General features: G+C 32.6%; 1 protein-coding gene across 17 annotated transcripts in view; it reads right to left on the bottom strand.

The window, feature by feature from the left end:
• The window catches only part of LOC129940273 (polypyrimidine tract-binding protein 3), a 768,555-nt gene that overhangs the window by 82,898 nt on the left and 661,614 nt on the right, over positions 1-24,043 (bottom strand). For all 17 annotated transcript variants that reach the window (XM_056049404.1, XM_056049544.1, XM_056049470.1 and 14 more), the window contains one exon: positions 15,055-15,175. In XM_056049404.1, coding sequence (XP_055905379.1) covers positions 15,055-15,175 — 121 coding nt within the window. The remainder of the gene's footprint in view (positions 1-15,054; positions 15,176-24,043) is intronic.

Raw genomic sequence — 24,043 nt, 5'->3', positions numbered from 1 at the left:
TATTGGAGGTAGGTATACATCAGTGCATCAGAGTAGGATGATGACAACGACACGACGATGACGACGACACGAGAACGACCGACGTATACACCTGTAAGCCCCCACTTCATCTACTAAATGCTCTTCATTACATTCCTATGAAACCATTTCAATTTTCGATTCATCGTCCTTGCTCTCGTATTCAAGTCCTTCGAACAGAAATACACGAAAATACAACAAAATAAAAAATTGTATAAAAACACAGCTGAAAATACTATTCTACGACGGAAGAAGACTATACTTAAACTATGTACCTATATATGTATAATGTGGGGACATTTCAATTATCCTTTGTCCTTTCAACACACTATTGAGCGCTGAGCATTGTTCAAGATATACTTACAAAAAAAAGGATTGTCTCTCATTGTTAAAAATGTGATAGGAAGAAAGAAAAAAAAACAACAATAATAAAAGAAATTCTTGTCACCAAAAAAATTCTAGGTCCTGTGAGATAAGTCGTAGGTATCTGCTTCGATGCAAATCTATTTTAAGTGTCCGAAATATCCGGATAGCTTCAAGCACCATTTTCAACTTATTTAAATCAGATGCAAGTAACTTTAGTTGTTGCTTAAAATTAATGCTAAGATTCGGATAGTTCGGATATTGAAATAGATTTCTATTAAGGTATAGATATCCGAATAATCCGAACTATTATAATTATTTTTTTAAATCTTGAAACTATCATGGATTTAGCTCTGTTTTCTATGCCAACTCTATCTAACCTAACTTATTTACCTTTTTGGTTATTCCGCACTATTCGGATGTTCTTTTGATCCGAGATCCGAAGAAGTTTTTAAGCCTGTTGTGAATCACTTAAGTAAAGCAGGGTAAATAATTCATAAGGCTGGATTTAGATTTTTAAAATGAGCTGAAATGAAGATCTCAAATAGCGATTTAGATCCATGATTTTGGACATGAAGATAATAAATAAATCAACTTTATTTATTCGGATCTAAGTTAAACTAATTACTTTAAGGTTATTAACTATTTATACACTTGGCTTTAGATTCCTTTTCAAATCTTTAAATTTTGGATTTGACTTTTTGGATATTCGATACTATCCGGACAGTGTTCGGATTTAACTAGTTCCGAATCTAAACAAGGAGTTAACCGGATAATGTCGGATACTAACTATAACAATAAGCTGATTGGTCAGATATCAATTGTGTCCTTTTTATATGTATCTGAATATCAAACTATGGAGTTCGTAAAATTTAGATATTGCTTTAAGGCTATAGATTACCTAATGAAGGAATTTAAGTTTGTCGGTAACCAATACATGTTGCCTAAGAAAAGCACATTAGATATGTAAAGGAGATAGTGTAAAATAAATACGACGTTTTTTTTTCTCGAATCTGAAAAAGAGATTGTCAAGCTTCTGATTTTTTTTTCCTACAGCTGAATCCTCCCCCCTCACCCCTCTTTTTTCCAAAAGTGTAGTGTTACAACTATTTCCAATCCAATAGCTATTCCTATTGGAGTTACATCTGTTCGCACACATAAATCAATAAGGATCTGTCGCTTCTCTTATGTGCTTACTTGCTATTTTTTTTTCTTCTGTCTTTTAAGGTTCATTTTTAAATGTCCTTCAATTGAGAGCATATAAAAAGATATAGAAACAGTTCAATCCAATTCAAGTCCAGTTTCAATTCATAGCTCATAGCATATATAGGTAGACCTGGAACTAGAGTCCTGAGGATGGGTCATCATGTTTGTGTATAATTTCGTTTAAACTTCATTTCCGTTATGAACTAATCATCAGAAGAGAGAGTGTAATTTCCGAAGAGTGAAACCGTTTTACTGGACGACACTTTTCGTCCTATTTTGCAAACGTAGGTAAGGAAGGTATGGACTTGGATGAGTGAGCGCAAAAAGGTGGAAGTAGAAAAATATTCACTTTTGTATAAAAACGATGATGAATTCAATGGTGAAAAAAAGAATGACGAATTCGTGTGCAAGAGACGGGGAGGAGGGTGGGTGGCATGGCAGTTGGATCAAATGAAAATTTTATTGAATGTCTACGAAATGAAGGATGAACTAAAAATCCTTACACATTTTTCGTTTGTGTTGGAGATAAAAAACACAGACAGTTTCCATCGTAGTTTCAAGTCAATTAATAAAATTGTTTGAGTAATATAAAAGTGTCATTGGATTGTTGACAGGTTTTACGCTTTATCAGAAAAAATTATTAAAAATTAACGTTCAACAGAATTCATATACTCTTCGAATATGAATAACAGATATTCAAAATATTTATACTTGGATTCAAACTAAATTTATATTAAAATTTGAGAAATCTTTTGAATCAAAAAATCTAAAGTCTGAGCTAATTTTTGTAGCCAATTTCAAGCAGTGTCTTTCTGATTCATTTCATTTCGAATACAAAATTAGCGAAAATATGAGGTTGATAGTAATTGACCGACTTGAGTTCTTGGCTTTTTAAAACAGCTAGAGATAATTTGATATATAAAATATGGTTGGAAGTACAATGAATCGTCGATGCTATACTGGAAAAAAGAAGATTCCTTAAAAAGATTAATCAGTCTCCTTTACATAGCATATAAAATCATTTTGTTATTATATGGTAACGTCTAAGGCCCACCGTCAACAACCTTGAGCTCTTGGGTTCCGCTAGCCATTCTTCAAATCACTAATTTGTCCCAGCTTAAATTTTTGCACGAAGTTAAAATATTGACGGTCGAGAACATCTAGTGTCACACGAGGGATAAAAAAAAACTTTAGTAAGTTTAAGACCTTTGTCGTATATTTTATTAACTTAAATGTGTTATTGAAACATGTATCTTCCTATTTTATTTCATATCACGTTGTTTTTCATTTACAAATTTCAAATGATGAGTTTCAGAAGTGATAGCTGACTTTTTCAAAATAAAACCGCTTTTTGGAAAACCAATTTATATAACTTTAAAAGGTAGAAATATGTGTCAAAACATGATCACCCTTATTGAATTCAATTTTATGAAAATAGTTCTACCCAAAGGCCTTACGGATACATTTGTTTTTTAATTATTTCTAAACGATATTTAATATTGGGACACTGAGGCGTATACGCACTTTTTTATCTAATTTATGTTCTTAATATAATTATTCTCATTTTATATGTTTATGTAAGGTTCGTTTAATTTAAAGAATGTTCCATATCAAGAAATTAAATAAAAAGTTAACTCTTAAGATTGCGAGGCCCTGAGTCAAGCTCTTTTTCTACCCTTCAACTAAAATCTTCCAATTTGAAATAATTAAAAACAAAGTTTTGAATTGAAAAATCAACTACCAACCTTCTAACGACTTATAAAACGTTGTCATATTTTTTTAATTTTTTTTTTTAGCTGTAAGCAATTCAATTATAGCCTAAAGCGGCAATTTACCATATCGTTTATTGGTTAGTGTTTTGCAGGTTGTTGGTGCAAACTTTCAAATTGACCAAAAACGTTTTTCTAATTAAATGACATGGGGGATATTGCAATACAATTTCGCATCCATCGGCTTCCATATACAGCGTTGATGTACCTCCTTTTCTCTCTATCCAAACGTATGTGTCTAGAGTATCGCCAACGGGAATGAGAAGAAAATTGGGTTCAATTCAATGGTAAAATTGAACCTCATATATGCAACCATTCAGCCATTGCAGCGTGACGATCCTTTCTGTTTTTCATTGGGCCTATAACAACTATGCATGCAACACATACAAAAAGGTCCTTTTCCCTGACTATCAAGCTTGGCATATGCATATATGGCGAAAGGCAAATGGAATGATTGTGTGAAACCATCTCGCTGCCATTTAATTAATACATAAAGTTGGTGCTAAATAAATAATAAATATTATCCCGACCAAACAACATCACACATATCTCTCTGTTATAAATGTTATGTTATTTCCGGGATATTTTTGTTCATTTCAATGAAAATACATATATATAGGGATAGTGCCTGCGTTCTCTATGTAGGTATAAATTTACACCACAGCAGTGTATAACCACCAGTGACCATCAGTATTATTATGAATCTCTCTTCCAAAAGGATTTTACTATACCAATACATATACAATACTGTATGAGTGTACGAGTACTGTATAGTGTATAGTGTGTGTATATTCATATCGAAAACGAAATGGATTTGCAATTAATAAAAATTGGTATTACGAGGGGTTTTATCTTTCTTCCTTTATGCCATGTCATTTTCATACTTTTTGTTGTTTTTGGATACGGTACATATACATCCATAGATATGTCTATCAGCACATTGTAGAGTACCTACATTTTGGTTGTGTATATTTGTCCCTATTCATTGTGTTTTTGTTGATAGTCTTTTACCCTAGTTATGCATATTAAGAATATTAATTGTAACAAATTGAACCCAATGGAACTTCCAACATGTACAGTATGTAAGCCATCACGACATAATTATGTATGCATTAAAGTCGCCATCAAGCTTATGGGCGATAAGAGTAGGATGGACCATGATTGTTTGCTGAGGTTAACTTAATTATTATAGGTACATTATTGAACTGTAAAATGATACAACATTTAATAAATATTTTGTTTTTTTTTTTAGGGAAGGAAAGTCTCAATGTAAATCCTTGGTATTGGCTTTGTTCTCAATTTTGTTCAAATGAGTTTAGATTTAAGATTGATTTTTGATGGGTCGAGATTATTTTAGAAGAAAACATGGTTTGAAGTTTATTAAAAAATAGATAACAGTTATTTAATAGAGCTCATGTCTTTGGGAGTTTAATAAATTAATTTTGAATGTGGATCATTCATTTCAAGTCGTTATTGCATTGTAAATGCATATTTGTCTATATTTTTGTTTGAATTCTTGTTTCATATCAATGATATAAATTGGATAGAAAACATTTCAAACTTTGTATTGCAGAACTTTAAGTTGCTTAAAATTAATTGGAAAAACATGAAATGATAGTAAAGTTCCTTTATATTAAAGACGGGATTCCTGTCGAGTAATACTTTAACAGATTATATAATGATGCTTATGTTCCAAAAAACTTCAATAAAGCAGTTATTTTTGCCATTTTTAAGAAAGGAGATTCAAATCTTGCGGATAATTACAGAGGAATTTCTTTTCCTAATTTTATGAGGAATATTCTGACTTAATTTTTGTACACTAATCGTCTATGCAAGTTTCAAGCTAGTTTTCGGTCAGGTTTTTCAACGATGGATCACATTTTTGCACTTGCCAGTATGGCCAAGAAGTCTATTAAAAAGAAAAAGAAATTGTATGCTTGTTCTGTAGATTTCAAAGCAGCATTTGATGAGGTCAATAGACAGACTTTAATGTATAAGCTCTCATTAATAGGGATCTCCCGAAAATTCCTGATGATGTATTTTAAATTTTTGGAGTCATCAAGGGATGGGATCAGAGTTTTCGGATTGGTTTGAAACAACAGCGGGTGTTCCGCAAGGCTGCATTTTGAGACCAATAATGTTTGCTTTGTTTATCGACGATATCTGTGATAAACTTCTAGGAGGAATACCCATTGCCGATATCCAAGTGAAAGTTTTGCTATACGCGGACGATTTAGTGTTACTAGCTGAAACACCTTTCACTCTGCAGCTTGAAATAAACAGGCTTGCATGTTAACACAAACAAAATGAAAATAAAGATTTTTAAAGCGCGTCAGAAAATAAGACTGCCGGAAAGGAATTGGTCACTCAATAACGAACGCATTGAAGTAGTACAAGAGTTTAAATATCTTGGAGTTTTGCTTACGCATAATTTAAAGCATGTCAAACAAAAATGCAAAGAGGCTAAAATTGCGTTGAGTTTATTATGGCCGATGTTTTCTTGCGAATCTGGAGTCTGGGGTAACACCAATATATACTCAAAACCTCAAAATGGATTCAGATTATTTAATAAGAGTGATGAAAAGGGATGAAAGAAGTCTTTATAAAACCATCTTGCCAAAGAATAGAGAGAATGGAGTCAACTAGCTATCTCACATGAAGCTAACTTAACTTTATTGGAGTAAAATGTAGATGAATGGAGATCTATGTTTGCAAATATTACTGCTAAAATTGATGAAAGAAATTACAATTAACATCTCTCTAAAGCATCGTCAACATTCTCCAGGAACTCCTATAGGAACCTCAATCACCAATTACCATCAGAAGCTAACTATTTCAATAATACATTATTAATTATAATTATAATTATAATTATAATTATAATTATAATTATAATTATAATTATAATTATTATTTCAATGAAAGCCATCTCACTGTAAACAGACTTCAGGAGATATTAAATGTTTCTTTAAAACTTTTTTATTTTGTGTTTCACTTCACTTTAAAATTGATATTTTGTATGTTTCAAATCATATCAAAATTGTTAAAGATTGCTTATCAAGTTTTTTCTATTGCTTACGTAATTTATTTTAGTATACGAATCCAACCAAATTGTTTTATTATTATTACTGTTTTTTTTTAACATTTTTTAAATTATAAATATCAGGCAGACGGCAGAATTTCCAAGTCTTTATTCTTAAGTGAGAATTGCTGTGAAACTTTAATAAGATAAAATAAATAATTTATCTATCTTTATCTTGTAAAGTTCTACTTAGAAAATGCTTTGAAATTCCAAAAAAATCACTGGTTTTTTAAATTTATTTAACAAATATTTTGGTAACTTTACAATAAATAAGAGAGAAATCTATGCAAGGAAATGTTCGAATTAATTTTAAAAACTAATTTGCAATGTAGAAGTTTTTCTATTTAATGCTTTTCAAAAAGAAATAAGAAGAAAAACTCATTTAAAAGATAAGAACAAGCGGACTGTATTTTTTTTAACTTCAGTATGGTGTTTAACAAAATATCACACTGAGTTTTGCTTGCTTAAACATACTTTGATTTAAGCGCACATTTCTTAAAATGTCTTCAATCTTATCATGTACTGGATATATATAAATGTGTACTTTGTTCAATGGTTGCGAATCAAACTAGTTTAAAGTTAACTCTGGAATTCCGTAGGGTAGTCTTTTAGGCACTATTCTGTTTAATTTATTAAGGTATAAACGTTTTAATATTCACAAGTGCATACATTTCGAAAGGAAAGATGTAGTGATGAAAGTGGAAGAAGACCGCAGTCAATATTGAGGATATGGAAGACAAATTTCTGCAGACCTTCCATTCAAATTTTCTCAACTAAGACGAAGTCTTACAAAGCCGCTAAAGCAGATGGCTCAAATTCCAAGCCTTAAAGCAGCTGGAGATAATTTGATTCGTCAAATATGGCTGGAAGAATGTTTACCGATAAATGAATTATTGGCGTGATACTGACAAAAGGAGACTCCCTCAAAAAGAGGAATCAGTATCCTTTACATCGCATGTAAAATATTCTCTGCCGTTGTATGGTAACGTCTAAGGCCGACCGTCAACAAACTGATAGGTAACTATCAGTGGGGTTTTAGACCAGGAAAGTCCACAATCAATCAAATATTAACATTAAAATAGATCCTGGAAGAATCTTAAGAACATAAAATTGACACCTATCATCTTTTCATCGATTTCAAGGCTGAATATGAATACATCAAAAAAGGCTTAAGACAAGGTGATGTTAGGTGATTAATTTAACAGCGTTCTTAAAAGAACAGTGCAGATTTTTCACGTCAAGATTAGAGGCCCTAACTTTTGAGAGTTTGTCTAATTGCTCACATATATTGACGACATTGACATAATCGGAAGATTTTAGTGTGATGTCAATACGGGTTTTTGAGTTACGAAACAATGGGCAAAGGTGGGTTTTATCAATTTAAAATAAAATAAATAAATTGGGTGCGCAACAGTTTCTTGAGAATTAGGGCCTAGTGACTTACAAAGCTCAACCATTCCTGAATGAAGTACTGTTGTCAGGGATGAAAGGGACCTACCGATTCCGAACGGTCAATTTGAGAAGGTACTGCAAGAGGCAGTACCCGTGAAAAAATCGTTAGATGGCACAGGCAGGGATCTAACCCAAATCCTTTTGGATGACAGTCCAACGGGTTTAACGGGCAATGTGCGCAAAACAAAGTACAATATGTTATTAAGGATGGACCTACAATGAAGTTGTTTCAGTCAGTTTGTTAAAGTGGCTGTCCTTGATGGAATCGGACACAATTAGGCCCTTTAAATGGGCCATTGTGATACCACATGAATCTTGACGTTTCCTCCTAAGCTCAATGGAACAGTTTGAGTCTCTTACGAAACGTGAAAGACTTATCATGCTGATACGAGTTATATTGTGAAGACAGTCGAAGAAAAATTCTCCTACGTAATTCATGCGTTTTTGAGCATGTACAGAGAAGTTGAAGATTTGTTTCCTCCTCTTTCTCGTCCATACAGCTCCTGCAAAGAATATGCCTAGCCGCGAGGCGTGCTTCCCTGTTAGACAGTGTGCGGTTATGACACCTATTATCGAGTTTATATGCGATATGTTTAGAGATAGCAAGCACCTTGAACGTTTTAAATCTAGAGTTGGTCAGATATTTTTTTGTTGGGTGAGGCCCTTGTGTCCAAAGGACTGAACCGTCAATTTATTTAAATAAGTTCAACAAATTAATAAATGGAATTATTGACACTTTTCAGTTTAATGAACTTCAATATTCCGCAAAAAACTGGAGGAATTTTAAACGTATTTTAAACTTGTGAGCTAATTATATTTGAAGAACTTACACGAATTCTGTAAAGCTTATATTAAAAAGAATAGTAAAAACATTAATTAATTAATAAAAATCAGTGAAACTACAGACTTAGTTGGTTGTTCAAAAATTTAAACAAAATAAACAAATTGTTCCCAAATCTGAATTTAGAACTTACTGAGAAAACGTTTGAAAAACTTTTTAAACATTGTTGAAATTTCTAATGTCGAAATGATTTATTTCCATTCATTTGCATGAAATATGCTCAAGGACATCAATTTTAAGAACAAAGCTGATTATTTTGATCCCCAAAAAAATTCTTAGATCCAATTTTAAAAAAGATATTCCTAACGTAAAGTACTGTCATTTTTAAGCAACTTAGATCGAGCTAGTTTTGTTCATTCTTTAATTCTCAACAATATTTTCTATCTATTTATCCGAGTCCGAAAAAAAAAACACACACACAAAAACATATTGATACGTTGGTGTATCCTGCAAAGGGTCCGATCCAACACATTTGAAATATAATGAGGGTCGATGTAAGCATTTTGCGTGCCAACGAGTATAAAATCATCATTTATTCATTATACAAAAGGGTTACCTACCCCTGAGCTGATGGGGGTATAAAATAATTGGGAAAAAGGTACACGGAAGGAAAATGTGTGTGTGTTTTTTCGGAAGCACTTTTACTCCATTTATAATATGTACGGTAGGTAAGTATAAAATAATGTAAATCATTAGATCTCACTCATTAAACAATTTAGTATATGTTCAATTCAGACCTTAATATATTTTTTTTTTTGAAATTCTGGTACCTATAGCAGGTAACCCGCTACCACCGCGGTGCCCGGTCATCAGTATTCCTGTTTGAGCCTTTAAAATGAAATGTAACACCCCATTTCCCCCACCGCCGCCGTGCCGTACAGAACACAGGTATCAGCAAATCAAAAAGGATTGGTTTCTGCTGACTCAGCAGCGTATGTTATGTTTGTTTCCGCATCAGCCCTAGAATCCCTAGAGAAATTATACTACTCATCATCACAACCATCAGGAAGTGGGAGATATGAAGCTAGCACCAGCACCAGTAACAGCAGCAGCAGCAGAAACATCAGCAGCTATTAACTCATCCCTTCTTCCGTGCGTCGTTTCTCTGATCGGTTGCCACCAAAAATTTAGCTGTGAGAAATACGGAAACCTAATTAATTGATAATTATTGCTGATATGATGTATTTTTAATTTGCGCAATAAACACATCAACATCAACAGCATATTGCTGCTACCTTTGCTGCCTTTACCGTTAACGTCTCATCGCGTCGTCGTTATCATCATCATTACATTGCGTTACGTAGATGTTATCGAAAAAGGTTGTTTTTGTTGTTTTAATAATTGATTTTAATGGTGGCATCTTTTCCTGTTGATGTTTATTGCTGCTGAAGCTGTGCTCTGTTGTGAAGTCGTGCAATGAATTTAAATTTAAAATTATTGTTTGAATTGGTTAATCACATATTTTTTTGTTTGTTGTTATTCATATTCAATAACCCAAACCAACCCCTACTTTCATTACACCTCCAACCCTATCCAACCCATGCCCACCCTATAGGGTGTTGATAATAATTTGTTTGCTATTTTTTGTTTATTGTTGTTGCATTAAGTGACTAACAGGAAGAGGGGGGAGTATTAAATGGGGTATTGTTTCCAATATACGAGAGGGAAGGGGTTATGAGGTAATTAATTCCCTTAGGTTCTGCTGTTAAGTCAGCATCAGCAGCATGAGTGGTAATTAAATTTTATTTAAGGCAATAATGATTAAAAATAAACTCCATTTTATATTCATTGAATGTTTTTTTTTTTATTTTTTTTCTCTTTGTTTTGTTTGTCTTTTATTTTGTTAATATTTTTTAATTTTATTTATTTTCTGTGTGCGCCTACATATTCTCAAAGGGTTAACAAAAACATACACACTCGCATAATGATAGTTTTTTGACATTTAAATATGCATGCAGATGTTTTGCATTTTGATGATTGTCATTAATTTTAAATGTTTTACACGAATGTTACTTTTATTGTTTTAATTTGTTGTGTTTTTGTTTTGTATTAATATTTAAATAATACAATTTAACACCTTTTGGGACACATCACAATACCAAAACACAACAAAAAAATAGGGTCGGTTTTATTTTTATTATCAATTAAAATGGGAGTGTGAGAGAGTGGGGAGGGGGGTGTTGGAAGTAAAAATTGTTTTGAAATTTGTAATTAAAATTGCCATTTAGTGTTGTTTTTTGGTACCTTTGTAGGTAATTTAAATTTTAATTATGGGATTTAAAACACCCTGAACACCCTGGACACTAGTTTTTTAGAAATTTATTTGTATTTAAATAAAATTGTATATGAATGTAAAAAGGTGTTAAATTAAATGATGGACATTTGAATTAGTTTAGAGAATTCAATTTTATTATTGTGAGGTGAAATTATTTCTATTTCTATTATTGGGCTCATTTAATTATGGACATTTAGAATTTTAAGTGTGATAAAATTATAGGAATTTTAATTGTCAATTTTGAGATATAATTGAAGAAGTGTAATTTGAAAATAGATTTTTTATTTATAGAATAATTGTTTAAATGGGCAATAAATGACATTGCTGGTGTCGATAAAAAAAGTATCAATTATCCTCAAAAACGTTTTGGGTTTAAAAAGTATTTTAATGGAAGGGAAATTAAGGATAAGAAGAAATTATTTTTTTTGATTTTTTTCTAACACAACATTTTTTCTTAATTTAGATAACTTTGTTCGAAATTGGACACAAAAATTGCATTTTTTGAAATGTTGTAGTTTTGGAAGTGATGTTTAAATAAACAGACATCGAGAAGCTAAAGGAGCAGATAGGAAATTGGAAAATTACATCCAATTGTAAACATATTTTTGTGTTTCAAAGTTGACAATTGGAAAAAAAACTTTCAAAAAAGCTTTTAGAATGAACTATTTTCGAATTGAATTTGTTATTTCTTCCATATAAGGTAAACAGGGACAAGTGAAAATTGAATATAATTTAATATGTGTTTAAGATTCCAGAGACAATAATCGAAAAATGTGTCTTAAAAATCATTTGAGTGAAAGACAGTTAATTAAATAAAATTTGGTTATTACCCTATAATGGGCCAAAAGGGTAAAAATAGTTTGTTTAAATGCTTTTAGACTTGCACACTGTTTAAGTTTATATCTTTATTTTTGATATCTTAAAATGACAGTTTTACAGATTTCAAAACTGAGCAAACATACAAATTTTAATTTAATTTCAAATAAAAAAAATATATTAAGTGGCACAACAGTCCTTAGAGGGGACCTACAGTTTTAAGCTAAATCCGAATGGCTAATTTAAGAAAGCAGTTTTCATGACAGGAATTACTCTTGGAGAATTTCTTTATTCCTCGCAAGAGGCAAACCATCAAAATAACTTTAGATGGCACAGGAAGGGATTGAAAGTCCAACGCACTAACCATGCTACGGGCACTACTGCACAATGTGAGCAATAGGAAAGGGAGATAGGGGTTGAAAGAGGTTTCGGTGCACATTGGTTCTGAATTCCTGAAAATTGCAATGGCTGTTAAAGACAGAGTGTGGCAATGCATTCCATATTCACGAAGTACGGCTAAAGAACAATTCTCTATACTTGATAATACGGTTATTACAATTCAAAGAAGCGGGAGTGTTACGGCTGAACTGTTTAAGGCGACCAATACCATTAGCTATTTCTCTAGAGCATAAACCATTAAAACAACGGTAAAAGAGGGTGAGATAAAAAAAATTTCGACGATGTGTAAGGGACGTAAATGATCTTATGATAATCATTTTAACTAAATAAAGTTTAATAAAAAAAATATCAGCAATCAATCTAAATCCTCTAAGTTCAATATTGTCCAATAGGATTAAGTAAGTTGAGGGAGAACCAGCCCAGATATAGGAGTTATACTCAAGCTTTGGACGTTTATTATTCTTGTAGATAACAGCCCGATCAGAGGGGGCGACAAACTTCTTGCATGGCTTTAGGAAACCCAAACATTTTGTGGCATCGTTGGCGACATCACGTATGTAATCGTTCCACAAAAGGTGGTTGGTTATAGACACACCGGGAATATCGATATGTTCAGTCTCCTCGATGCAAGTGTCATCTATGAAAAATAGCAACGCTTTAACAATACAAGACAGCATTGGGTTTTTGAAACATTAAATTCCACGCGGTTTTTTATTTCGCATTGTACAATGTTGTTTAGGTCTTAATTTAATGAGCTTATTATACTTTGTCGCTGCAGTTCCACATTCGAAGAAGAAGGATGTGTAACTTAAATTGAATATGAAAAGCTGAGCGTACTGGCATCAGCGAAAAACACTTTAATGGATTGGAAGTTGCAGACACGAGATCATTAATAAAAATGAGAAAGAGTGTTGGAAATAGAATAGAGCCCTGGGGTATACCAGCATTTATTTTGTGATTTTCAAACCTGAATCCATCTAATACAGCTTGTATTAAACGATTCAAAAGGTAATTACTAATCCAATTAAGGAGGTATTCATGAAAACTTAATTTCTAATATTCGGATTATTCATAAAATCGTTATAAGTCATAAATGCTTTTGGAAGGGGGGCACTGTCTCCTGGATTAGCTACTGTATTTTTAAGAATACATTTTTTAAGAAAGAAGTTTTTCAAGTTTTTTTAAATATGTGATTCTTCAGTTTTTGACTATTTGCTCTACATAGTCCATGCTCATAAGATTGTGTACTATAAGGGGGGTTAAAACACGGTCTTTGATTTCGCTTTAATGTATTTTAAATTAAGGAATTATTTCTGGCCGACCTTTTATCTTCGCTCTGAAAAATCCCTGCCTTATGCCTATTTAACATATTTTAAAGCAATAGAATAGAATTGGAAAATTTAAATAAAGTTAAATTGGACAAACTATCATTATCTTCAAAGAACTTATTTTTCTTTTAAATTATTTAAAAGTTTTACAATTTTAAAGATGATCTCGTAAAAAAAATTCTCGTAAAATAAGATTCCAATTTCAAAAGGCTGCTTTTATCTTATTTTTATTATTCTTTAAAAGGGTAAAAGGCTGAAAGATATTGGTTTTGAATTTCTAAATGAGAGAGTGTATTAAAGCATTCACCTAGTACGGGTAAAGAATAAATCTCTGTACTTAAAAGTAAGCCTAAAGTTTTGCTTAAGGATGTATTGATGATCGATTGTCACAGTTGAATTGTTTTAGATGAAGGGGAGGGGGGGGGGCAATGCAACCAACTTCTGCCGTACAATACATTCCCTTGAAAAAAGGTTGAGACAGAAAACATTTCGGTGGTGGGACGTAAATTTATCAACGACTTATTAAATATTTTGTTAACTCTTTTATATGGATACTGTCTAATAGTCTAAACAAATCACTATCAAAAAGTTAAAGTTGTAATCAAACCTTAGACGAATATAATTTTTTAGATAATAATGAGATCATAGGGCTAAAACAACTTTTTGCGTCGCCATAGGAAACTGATATATCATTTTTAGCAGCATCTTTGTAGACATCATGTGCGTAATTTACAAGAGGTATTGGATGGTTCATATAGCTTGAATCTCGAGATTTTAAGTTGGTTTTGGTGTAGGCCATCAGTAGTGCCCAAGGGTGGTAAATTGCACTCTTACGACAATAGCATTCAGTTTAAACGCATTAAATTCTACGCCAATTCTTCTTTTTAACGACAACATTTTCAATGTCAGAATATATAAATCTAACCATAAATTGCCATTGAAAACCTGCATCCAAAGAGCATGGTTGTGGATTGAAAAACAAATTTGAAAGCTGCTGTCGAAAAAACAGATCACAAGGAATAGAAGTTTCAGACAGCAGATCATTTATAAAAATAAGAGATAGTGTCGGCTACAGGACAGAACCCTGGGCCACACCATCGTTTATTCATTGTCAAACTCTTTTAAATGGTTTTGAAAGTTTAATTTTAAATTAAGCCGCAATATATTTTGAAATTTGAGCTAAATTTTATATAAAATTATGTTAAGACTTCCATATTTTTACAGATAATTGGAAACAATTCTTGAATTAGAAAAAAAAAATCAAAGCTGATAAAATTGTAGACTTGGGATAGTTTTTCATAAGAAGTAATGCTGGAACTCTGGGGCAAAAATACGAAGTTGTGATATTCTTGCAGGAATATTTGAAGTTGTAAAATAAATAATGAAAGTCCAAATGGTCATAATTTATCAAAACTTTAAGAGCTCATTTGAATGCAAAGTGTCAAACTGGTTTAATTACTTATGTATTAAAATAATTTAAGAGGGTATTATAAAAGAGTACTTACAAACTCCTCCCAATACTGTGCCCGAATCTAGTTTGGCTTTTTTTGTGGCTAAATCTTGGTTATTATTGTCCGATGCTGGTGCCATAACTGCTGCTTGACTTAAAAGTTCGTCACTTCCTCTCTGCAAGAAAAAAAAGAAAAATACATTTAGAATACATTATAGAAAAGTCCATTATTTAAAACTCTTCAATCAAAAATTTTACTATATAAATAATTTAGATACATGAAAAAGGTAAAAATTCTTAAATTCATACCACAAAATCCAATAATTATCACACCACACATAATGTACTTAAGCACACTTTCACAAACATACAAAACTCATACACAGAAGTACATAGATATAAGTAGAGATACGCGTTCATATAAACATATTAAATTCGATTTAACGATGCGTAGAATTTACAATACAAAAAACCCTTAAACCTCTAGTTATATGTATAAATGCGTCTATAATGTGCGTAGGTAGGTAAACAGACGCACAATCATCCATTTATATTCCAAAACAGAGTCATTAGCGAAGTTTAATTACCATGGAAAAAGAGGTTTGCAAAAGCCTATTAGCTATGGCACCCATATAAAACCCCCATTGTTGCGTATATTCCAGGTATACCCTTATTTAGCATCAGTTAACCTACCTAAAGATCTATCTATATATACAAATGAGCTTCTGTTACAATTTAAGCATCATCCCTGATTTGAAAAATTATAATGTGAAACTGCATATGTGATGCGGGGGTTGGTTGGAGTGAAGTTGAAAATCTAACAGAACTCACCCTTATACCACCATTGCCCTTGTTACTGTTAAAAACATGAACAACCAAAAAAAAAAAAAAAACAACAACCAAAAGAAAGTAAAACAGAAATCATCATGAGGAATATTCAAAAAAAGAAAATAGAAGAAACAAAAAAGGAAAACTGAACATACATATCTGAGCTCTATTCATTTATCAAAATCAAAAGGTGAACCCTCCATTGAATAGAATAGGTTGTGAAACCAATGGAAACACACAACCAATGCCACCGTATGGCGCATACCCTATAACGTATACATCCTGGAGTTTTATCATAAAAAGGGTACTCAGGTTACCCACCATTAGACTAACTAGCTCCTCATTCATTAACAACCTTCTAATTCCGAAGCTCCGATGGGTTATTCTCTGGCTCAGTGCTATCTCGAGTAACAAAAGTAATAGGTATACTATACACCACTCCATCACCTTCTACCACTTACCTCAACCCCTTCTCAAGGACCTAGGTGTAGTATGTACGTTTGTTTATACCACTTACAGGTTTCAACTGAGAATTTCCTCATATAGAAAATGGTATAGAACGTATGTACAAAAAAAAATGAAAAACAACTTTTCCCAAAATGTTCATTTTCAAATGATGCCACTTCCGGTTTCGAATAAAAACCAAATCCTTTAGAAGGTATAAAGGAGAATATAGATTCAGAGCTCATGGCTCATATGGTTAAAGGTATTGCCACACCACGTATAGTCGAATGGAATACGATTTCAAACACACCGCACGAAGATCGAAGTTCCTTTTCAAAATATATTATATTCACCAGTATACCCCTGCTTGTCCCTTTTCACTACCAATACCTCAGATCCTTTCACCCATCAAGGATTCCTTACAAAAGGAACGTTGTATATCGGCATAGCCCCATGCCATACAATTAAAACTAAGAAAAACAACTTGAGTACTCGTATATGATTCCAGAGAAAGCTAGAAACAAGAGTAAAACACAACCAAAAAAGAAAAACACAGGATTAAAAGGAGGAACACACTCGTTATAAAAAGGAACAACCACCCCAACTTAAATGAACCCCAATGAAATAATTACACTTAAAATGTTATTTTGTTGTTGTTGTTGCTATTGTTGTTAATCTTATGCTTTAGGTACAATTTTGGACAAAATAAAAATAAATAAACTTATAACGATACAAATTCACTCAGACTCAGCCACAGACACAGGATTTTATTTGTTCGTTCGTCCTTGTTGTTTAGTTGTATACATTTTTTAGAATTTAATATTGTATAATGTCGAAACAAACTATGTACTTGTTCGTAGTTTGTACGTTCATACGAACGTACCATATATTTTGTATGTCTCGGAGAATGAAAAATAAGGATACAAAGCTTCTTTTATTCTATGGAAGCTTATACATACTTCAGGGAAAATTATCTTGTACGAGTATTGTACAGATTTAACATACCCATACTTGTGTAAGAGCAAAGATAAAAAAGTTAGATGTTAAAAGGATTTCGCCTCATTAACAATGTAAATAGAAGAAAGGTTTTCATGCTATGATTTTTGAATATAATTTTAGAAAAGAAAAAAACAGGAGCAATTATGCTGACTCAGCTTTTTGAAAATCCTTGTTTTTTTTTAAGTTTGTAAGCAAATGTGAGGGGTTAAGTTTTGATTCACCTCTAAAAGACTTTATGTAAATTTTTAACCACAATGAGATAATTATATTAGGATGAAACTTTTGGAGCAGAGGATCAAATATATCAGGTTATCAGGTGTGGTACGAATTTTTGAAAAAGTTATGATAAGAGTCATACGTCAAATTGCAAACAGGTAATTAAAGCTTCTTATTTTACAGATTAGAATATTTAATAATGTTATAAACAACCTTAAGATAATTTACAATTTTAGTAAATTTGCTTAAACAGTCTTCAGCATCATATTGGAAACCTTGCAGCATAATATTGTATATTTCTTATGACAATTTTGAGAACATTTTAAAGCTCCGAAATTGATGAATTTTTAGAATTATTTTGTCAGCCAAATGGCCGAGACAGCTATGGTCGCAACATCACATGTTTTTAATAATACTTTCAAAGACCAATTCTTATATTTGTAGTATGTCCTCAAAAACTTCACTAATTGTGTTTTGAATCCATTGTGGAGTACTGGTTATCTTTCAAGTGATCCCTCAGAAAGATCCGATAACGATAACCTCTTCGAAAAATAAAATGCTAGGAAAACTTCTCTTCTAAAATTGTATTCCCTTGGCATGAAGAGAATTAAAAGTTGTTTGAATACCCAAAGCAGGGAAATACTAGCCTTAAAGATCTACTACCTATTAGTCTTTCATCATTGCTTTTTAAGACCTTGGAAAGATTGATTGATATCCAAGTATTGATTGAAGTGAGTTCTATCTATGTCTGAACATGTCTACTGTAAATGGCGCGAAGTAACAAAGATCAGTATTCACCACGGTTACTCCCTCCATCGTAGAGAGTTCACTAAGGTTGCTTTCCTTGACATCGAAGGCACTTTTAACAACATACTCTGAATTACTGAAATTAAATCTATTATTCCGCCTCCCAATCATTGTAGTGTGTTCTTGGCGGAAGTTTTGTCTATAAAAGAAGACTTGTCTTGACTTAAAGAAAAACTGATATCAACATATTATGATATCCGCACTTTCTCGGATAGTCTGACCGCTATCAAATCTCTGAACTATTTCTCTAAAAATTTTATAATGGTCCATAACTGCTGATCTTCTCTAATGGAAACACCTGTTGAATATTCACCTTTGCTTAGTACTAGGCTATATAGACATTCCAAGAAATTGTAAGGCAGATAAAATCGGCAGAAATGGTGCAGTACAAACCATTCTACCACGTGTGGCTAATGCTGGATTTCCAATCGCTATATGATAACTATTGCTAATGAAAAACGTCACATAATTTCAGGTCAGGAAAAACATCTGCCCTACACTCGATTTAAGGCGTTAAGGTGGTTGCTATCTCTAAGCAAATCACATATAAGCTCATAACCGGGCTAGGCATATTCTCAAATGGCTTTTGCAGAAGCAATATGGATGAAGAACAGGGGTCTTTACTTCCTCTCAACATACCCTGCTCTAGCTCAAAATAACAAGAATTTCCTAGGAGAATTCGTCTATAACGATATTTATTACAATAACATAATCAATCCTTCAAGTTTCAGAAGGGACCCAAACATGTCATAGCCTAAACGTGCCCTACTCCATCACGAACAGCCCCTTCAACCTAATCCTAGTCTTGTTGAAAATAAACATTATCCACATCAATAATGTTCTGATTTCGGCCATAAGGCATCATTAATCATACGTTTTAAATAATCATTCTTGGATCTTCTTAATCTAGAATACAACAATTCTGTTTATTCTGCTCCAAAGTAAAAATAAGACTCATCAAGGACCAAATCATCTAAACAACGATGTTACTAGTGATCGAACGGCTTGAGCTTGAATAACGAAGTCTTTCTTGCAAAAAAATGGAGAAAGTGCTTCAGTTTTTCGAACTGTTACTGCCAAATTTCTTCCATTTCAGTACAGAATTTAAACAATTTCCGTTCATTGTTGAAGCATGTATTTGCAGTTTTATTATTGGCATAGTTTTAAACTGTCAAATGTCAAAAGATTACAGTTTTAAAAGTCACAATTGCCAGACACCAAAAGTGAAACTTTTTGTTAGCCTTTATTAGGCTAGGGTCAATTTAAAGTTAGCCTATCTTAGAATGTGTTTTTGGTATACAGTGGATGTTAAACTACATTTAAAATAGCAGTTTTTTCGTTACTAAAAATATCAGTGATTTGAAAATTTTCAAAGCAGGTATCGTTTTAGTGTTTGTTCTCACTCTTGTTCCGAAGATGAATCGATTGACTACGAAGAGAATTTATCAATTAAAATAAGAAGCGTTTGTATAAGAAAGTGAACTGATAGCATTTTACGACGTTTGTCATACTGTTTGTTCTATTTAAATGGAAACGGAAGAGTTTGGAAAGAAATTTATATTCAAACTCAATAAAAAAAACAAAATGAAATCAGTTGAACCGACCTTTTTTTGAGAAAGATATGAGTTAAATAATCCTAGTTTTGTGAAAATGGCTAGATATGAAAAAAACTGAAGGAATTGAGATCTAACGAAATTTTGTATTCAAATTTTTGTTCGTGTTTTGCATCTGATTTGAAGGTTAATCATTTTGAAAGATTAGGTATTTGTTTTAGTAAAATATGCACAATTTATCATCCATTAAAAAATCTTTAGGTCAATCATCCGGTTTAAATCAATATTTAAAAATAGGGCTTTCGTCAACAGATGACTAAATACTTCAGTTTCAAATATGGAAAACTTGTCCACCTTAAGTAATTTAACTTTTAAGTTCTCTAACAATTTTCTACTGTCTTTTGAACTGATATTTTTTCAGTGTGTGATCAAAGTTAAACCTAAACACAGTATTAACTGAACTGACACTTAGGATGTTTTACCCTCGCTAGGATACGTTTTTCGCCCAAAAAGTCTTTTTTACTTCAATGGAGGTAAATTCATGCTTATTTTGATGAAAAATTATAACAGTTGAAAAACTAAACCGCCTTTTTTTTTAAACTCCTATTTTAACTCAATTTCGTTGGAAATATAGTCCTATTGCTATTTAACTTTAAAAACGGCCATAACTGTAAATATTTGTATTTTGATTTAAATTCTTGATAAATGAATCAAAAATAGGATTCAAACTTAAACTCTTAAAAAAAAAAAAACAAACAAACACTAAAAATCTCTATAAAGGTAAATGGATACGAAAAAATGAGATATAACCTAGACTCAATTGACGATTCATAGGTTTTAAAAAAAAACATGTCGTTGGGGCTGCGCATTCCAACCTCTTTTTATTTTTTATTTTTTTATTTTCATTCAAGAACTTTAACCTAGAAATAAAAAAAGATATAAATAAAAATAAAACGGTGATGTGATGCATCAATGATTTTAAGTATCACGTATGAATAAAATATCATATCATTTGCATGAAAGACTTAAGGCTTGTTCCGATTGCATAAAAATTTCAACAACAATTTCGAATCATTGAGATAGAAAAAAAAGGATACTCGTACACATACATACATATACCTACCTCCATATATCAAGGACTAAGAGACAAAGCTGTATAAGAGTAGGCACTAGAGTATAAGTGTATGCAAATGACTTAAAGTATCTTCTATGCAAAAGGATCGATTGAACTTCAAAATAAAACAAAATGTAAAAAATGACAGCAACAACAACAAAAAAAACAAGAATACAAACAAAAAACTTAGAAAACAAAAACATTTCAATTCAATAATCGAAAATATTTTGCAAAATGTACAAACATCCTTAGAAACATACACAAAAACATTTATAGTTGTTCATCACGGTATCTATTTCTATGCAGAGAAACCATTCGACGTCCTTTCTCCGAACAAATGTTGTCCCGGTCCCTGTCCCGTTCCAGAACTCGGTTTCATAGCCTACTACATATGCTGGCCGGGTATAGGCCGGTTTGTCGGTCCGTAGGTCAGTTTGGGTGTGATGTGCATACCGCCTATTCTCATATGCGAGAGATTGTGATATTGATTGTGAATGCCTGATGTCCTTTCTGCACACGAGTCTTATGTGAAGGTGCGGGTTTATTTGAAAGTGAGGTAGTTATTGAGTACACAAACCAGACCAAAGCATCGCCATCGCCAATGGTATAACAGAATGGAGGATGATGCATCAGAAGCCCGGGTGAGAGGAGGAGGAGCAGGAGGGATAAAGGATATTTTGAATTAATAGACGAATAACACCAGAGATTGTGTCCAGAGCAAGAGAGCGAGAGAGAGAGTAGGGTGGAATGGACGCCGGGATGTGCTTAGATAGGCGCATGATGATGATGATGGTGTGTTTTGGTTTACCCTTCTAAAGCAATTATTTGGAAAATATGTTTGATGATGATCTACAGAAAAGTCGTCGTCATCGTCGTCATATAGTCATCCTAGTCATCGTCGTCGTTTTGGTCTAAATTCTCGTAGCTATGTTTCAAATTCAAAGGGTTATCGACGAGGGTTTGGTTCGATTCGATTGGGTCTTTGCTATGGTCCTCAATATTCTCATCTCTGTGAAAGGATCCACAAGTTCACAACTATGGTCTGGTCATAAACCCATATACTATATACGTTTATAGATGGATTTGATATTAGAAAATATGTCAGAGAATGTATCTGTGCTGATGGCGTGGAAATAGATTTAAATTATTTGCATGCTCGAAACGAGTTAACACCAAACTGATTGGATACGGAAATAGATTATGTTGTGTTTTCCATACATCGAAAAAGAGTGTTTGGTATTATTTTTGTTTTTTAGAAATGGTTTGTTTTGCATGCCTATTCTGAAACTATTAGCGTATTTGATTCATTTTTTTGGTTCTTGCTTTTGGAAAATAATTCGATTTAGTTAGATTTTAAAATTAAGTTTCAGTTAAATTGAATATCCCCCAAGTCAAAGGTTTAATTTGGTGATTTATTAGAAGCTCTTTCATTACTTGAATAACTTTTTTTTTGAATATTTTATTGCGTAGATCAATTGGTAAATAAACCCCGAAAATTAAGGCTTAGAAAACAATTGTTTGCATTTTTAAGCTCATATCAGAAATAAATAGTTAGTTTAGTTCTTTATCACATAAAAAGTAAGATAAATTGTATTAAAGTGAGTACGCTGATATTTCAGTAACTATTCAAGTCATTTTGGAAGGAACTACTTTTATGATGCTAAGAACCTGTTTAACAGCTGTTTCTTGAAGTAACAGTTAAGTTCCAAAAACTTTGAGCGAAAAAGAGTGAACATTTCCTGTTATAATCATTTTCTCTGAACTAGTAACAAACTCTTTGAAAAGCAAAATTAAACTTATAGATAAAGTTATGTAAAAGTTCCTACATTCGTGATGTGCGGCCTAAAAAGGACAATCTATACTTAATAGTACGTCCAAAATTTTGATCAGGAGTAAACAAATACGAATTTCTAGATATTCCAGTAATATCGGCAGAATTGTAGAGAAGACTGCACTATTTTAATAAAACAATATCTGTAAAAATATCGATGCAGAAAAATATATGAAATACTACAGTGGTGTTCAAAGCGAAGTTTCAGTTAAATTTTTTTCCGACAATCTTTTAAAAAGCTATTTTGTTGGATACCTTATTTAAAAATTAAGATTATAATACTCTATTCTGTAGAAATATGTGAGTTGTACTTATTTAAGCCTCGAATACTGACGGATTAAATGTTGACAACCCAAGCAAACGAAATAAGGACAACGAACTTCTGATCTGTACGCGCGCTGCACAGAAAGACCAGAACTGATCACGAACTTTTTGAGCAGAATAGGAGAGAGGCTTCTTTAATGGAAAAAAAACGGTATGAGAAGCGCTCGGTCGAAGAGATAAAGGGATGTCACAGGAATGAGTTTCATAAACTTTACCAAAAGGTAAAAAACCTCTCAAGGGTACCAGCCACGAACCAAAGCCTGTAAGGACGATCAGGCGAACATCGTTGTTGAACCGCAGTCTATGTTGAGAATATCAAAAAAGCACTTCTCCAAATTATACCAACCGAAATCCGCTGTAAGGGAGATATAAGCACTTAACCAAGGCAACGTAGATCAACAATTCTGCCTGCCCGACCTCGACGAAGTCGGAAGAAAGCATGCCCCATAAGTGGAATCTCAGCATAGTGTGCCCTGATACATAAGAAAGGTGATCCTCTAAATTGCGCCAACTACAAAGGCACAAGTTTTCCTAATATTGCATATAATATCCCTTCTGTCGTATTATTTGAACGTCTGATGCCGTTCGTCAACAACCTGATAGGTCCTTATCAGTGTGGCTTCAGACCAGGAAAGTCTACTATCGACCAAATATTCACACTACTGCAAATCTTGGAAAAAACATCGATACCCACCATCTCTTTATCGATTTTAAAGCCGCGTATGACAGCATCCATAGGGAAGAGTAATACAGAGCAATGTCTAGTTTTGGCATTCCTGTCAAACTTATCCGTTGGAGGATGGAGAACGTACGCTGCTCTATCAGTGCCAGAAACCGATACATTTGATGTATAAAAAAGTTTTAGACAAGGCGAACGCACTGTCATGCGACTTCTTCAACATCGTTCTGGAAAGAATTGTGCAAAACT

This window comes from Eupeodes corollae, chromosome 1, assembly GCF_945859685.1.
Source record: "Eupeodes corollae chromosome 1, idEupCoro1.1, whole genome shotgun sequence".
Taxonomy (NCBI): Eukaryota; Metazoa; Arthropoda; class Insecta; order Diptera; family Syrphidae; genus Eupeodes; species Eupeodes corollae.
This window is presented reverse-complemented; position numbering and strand designations above follow the sequence as displayed.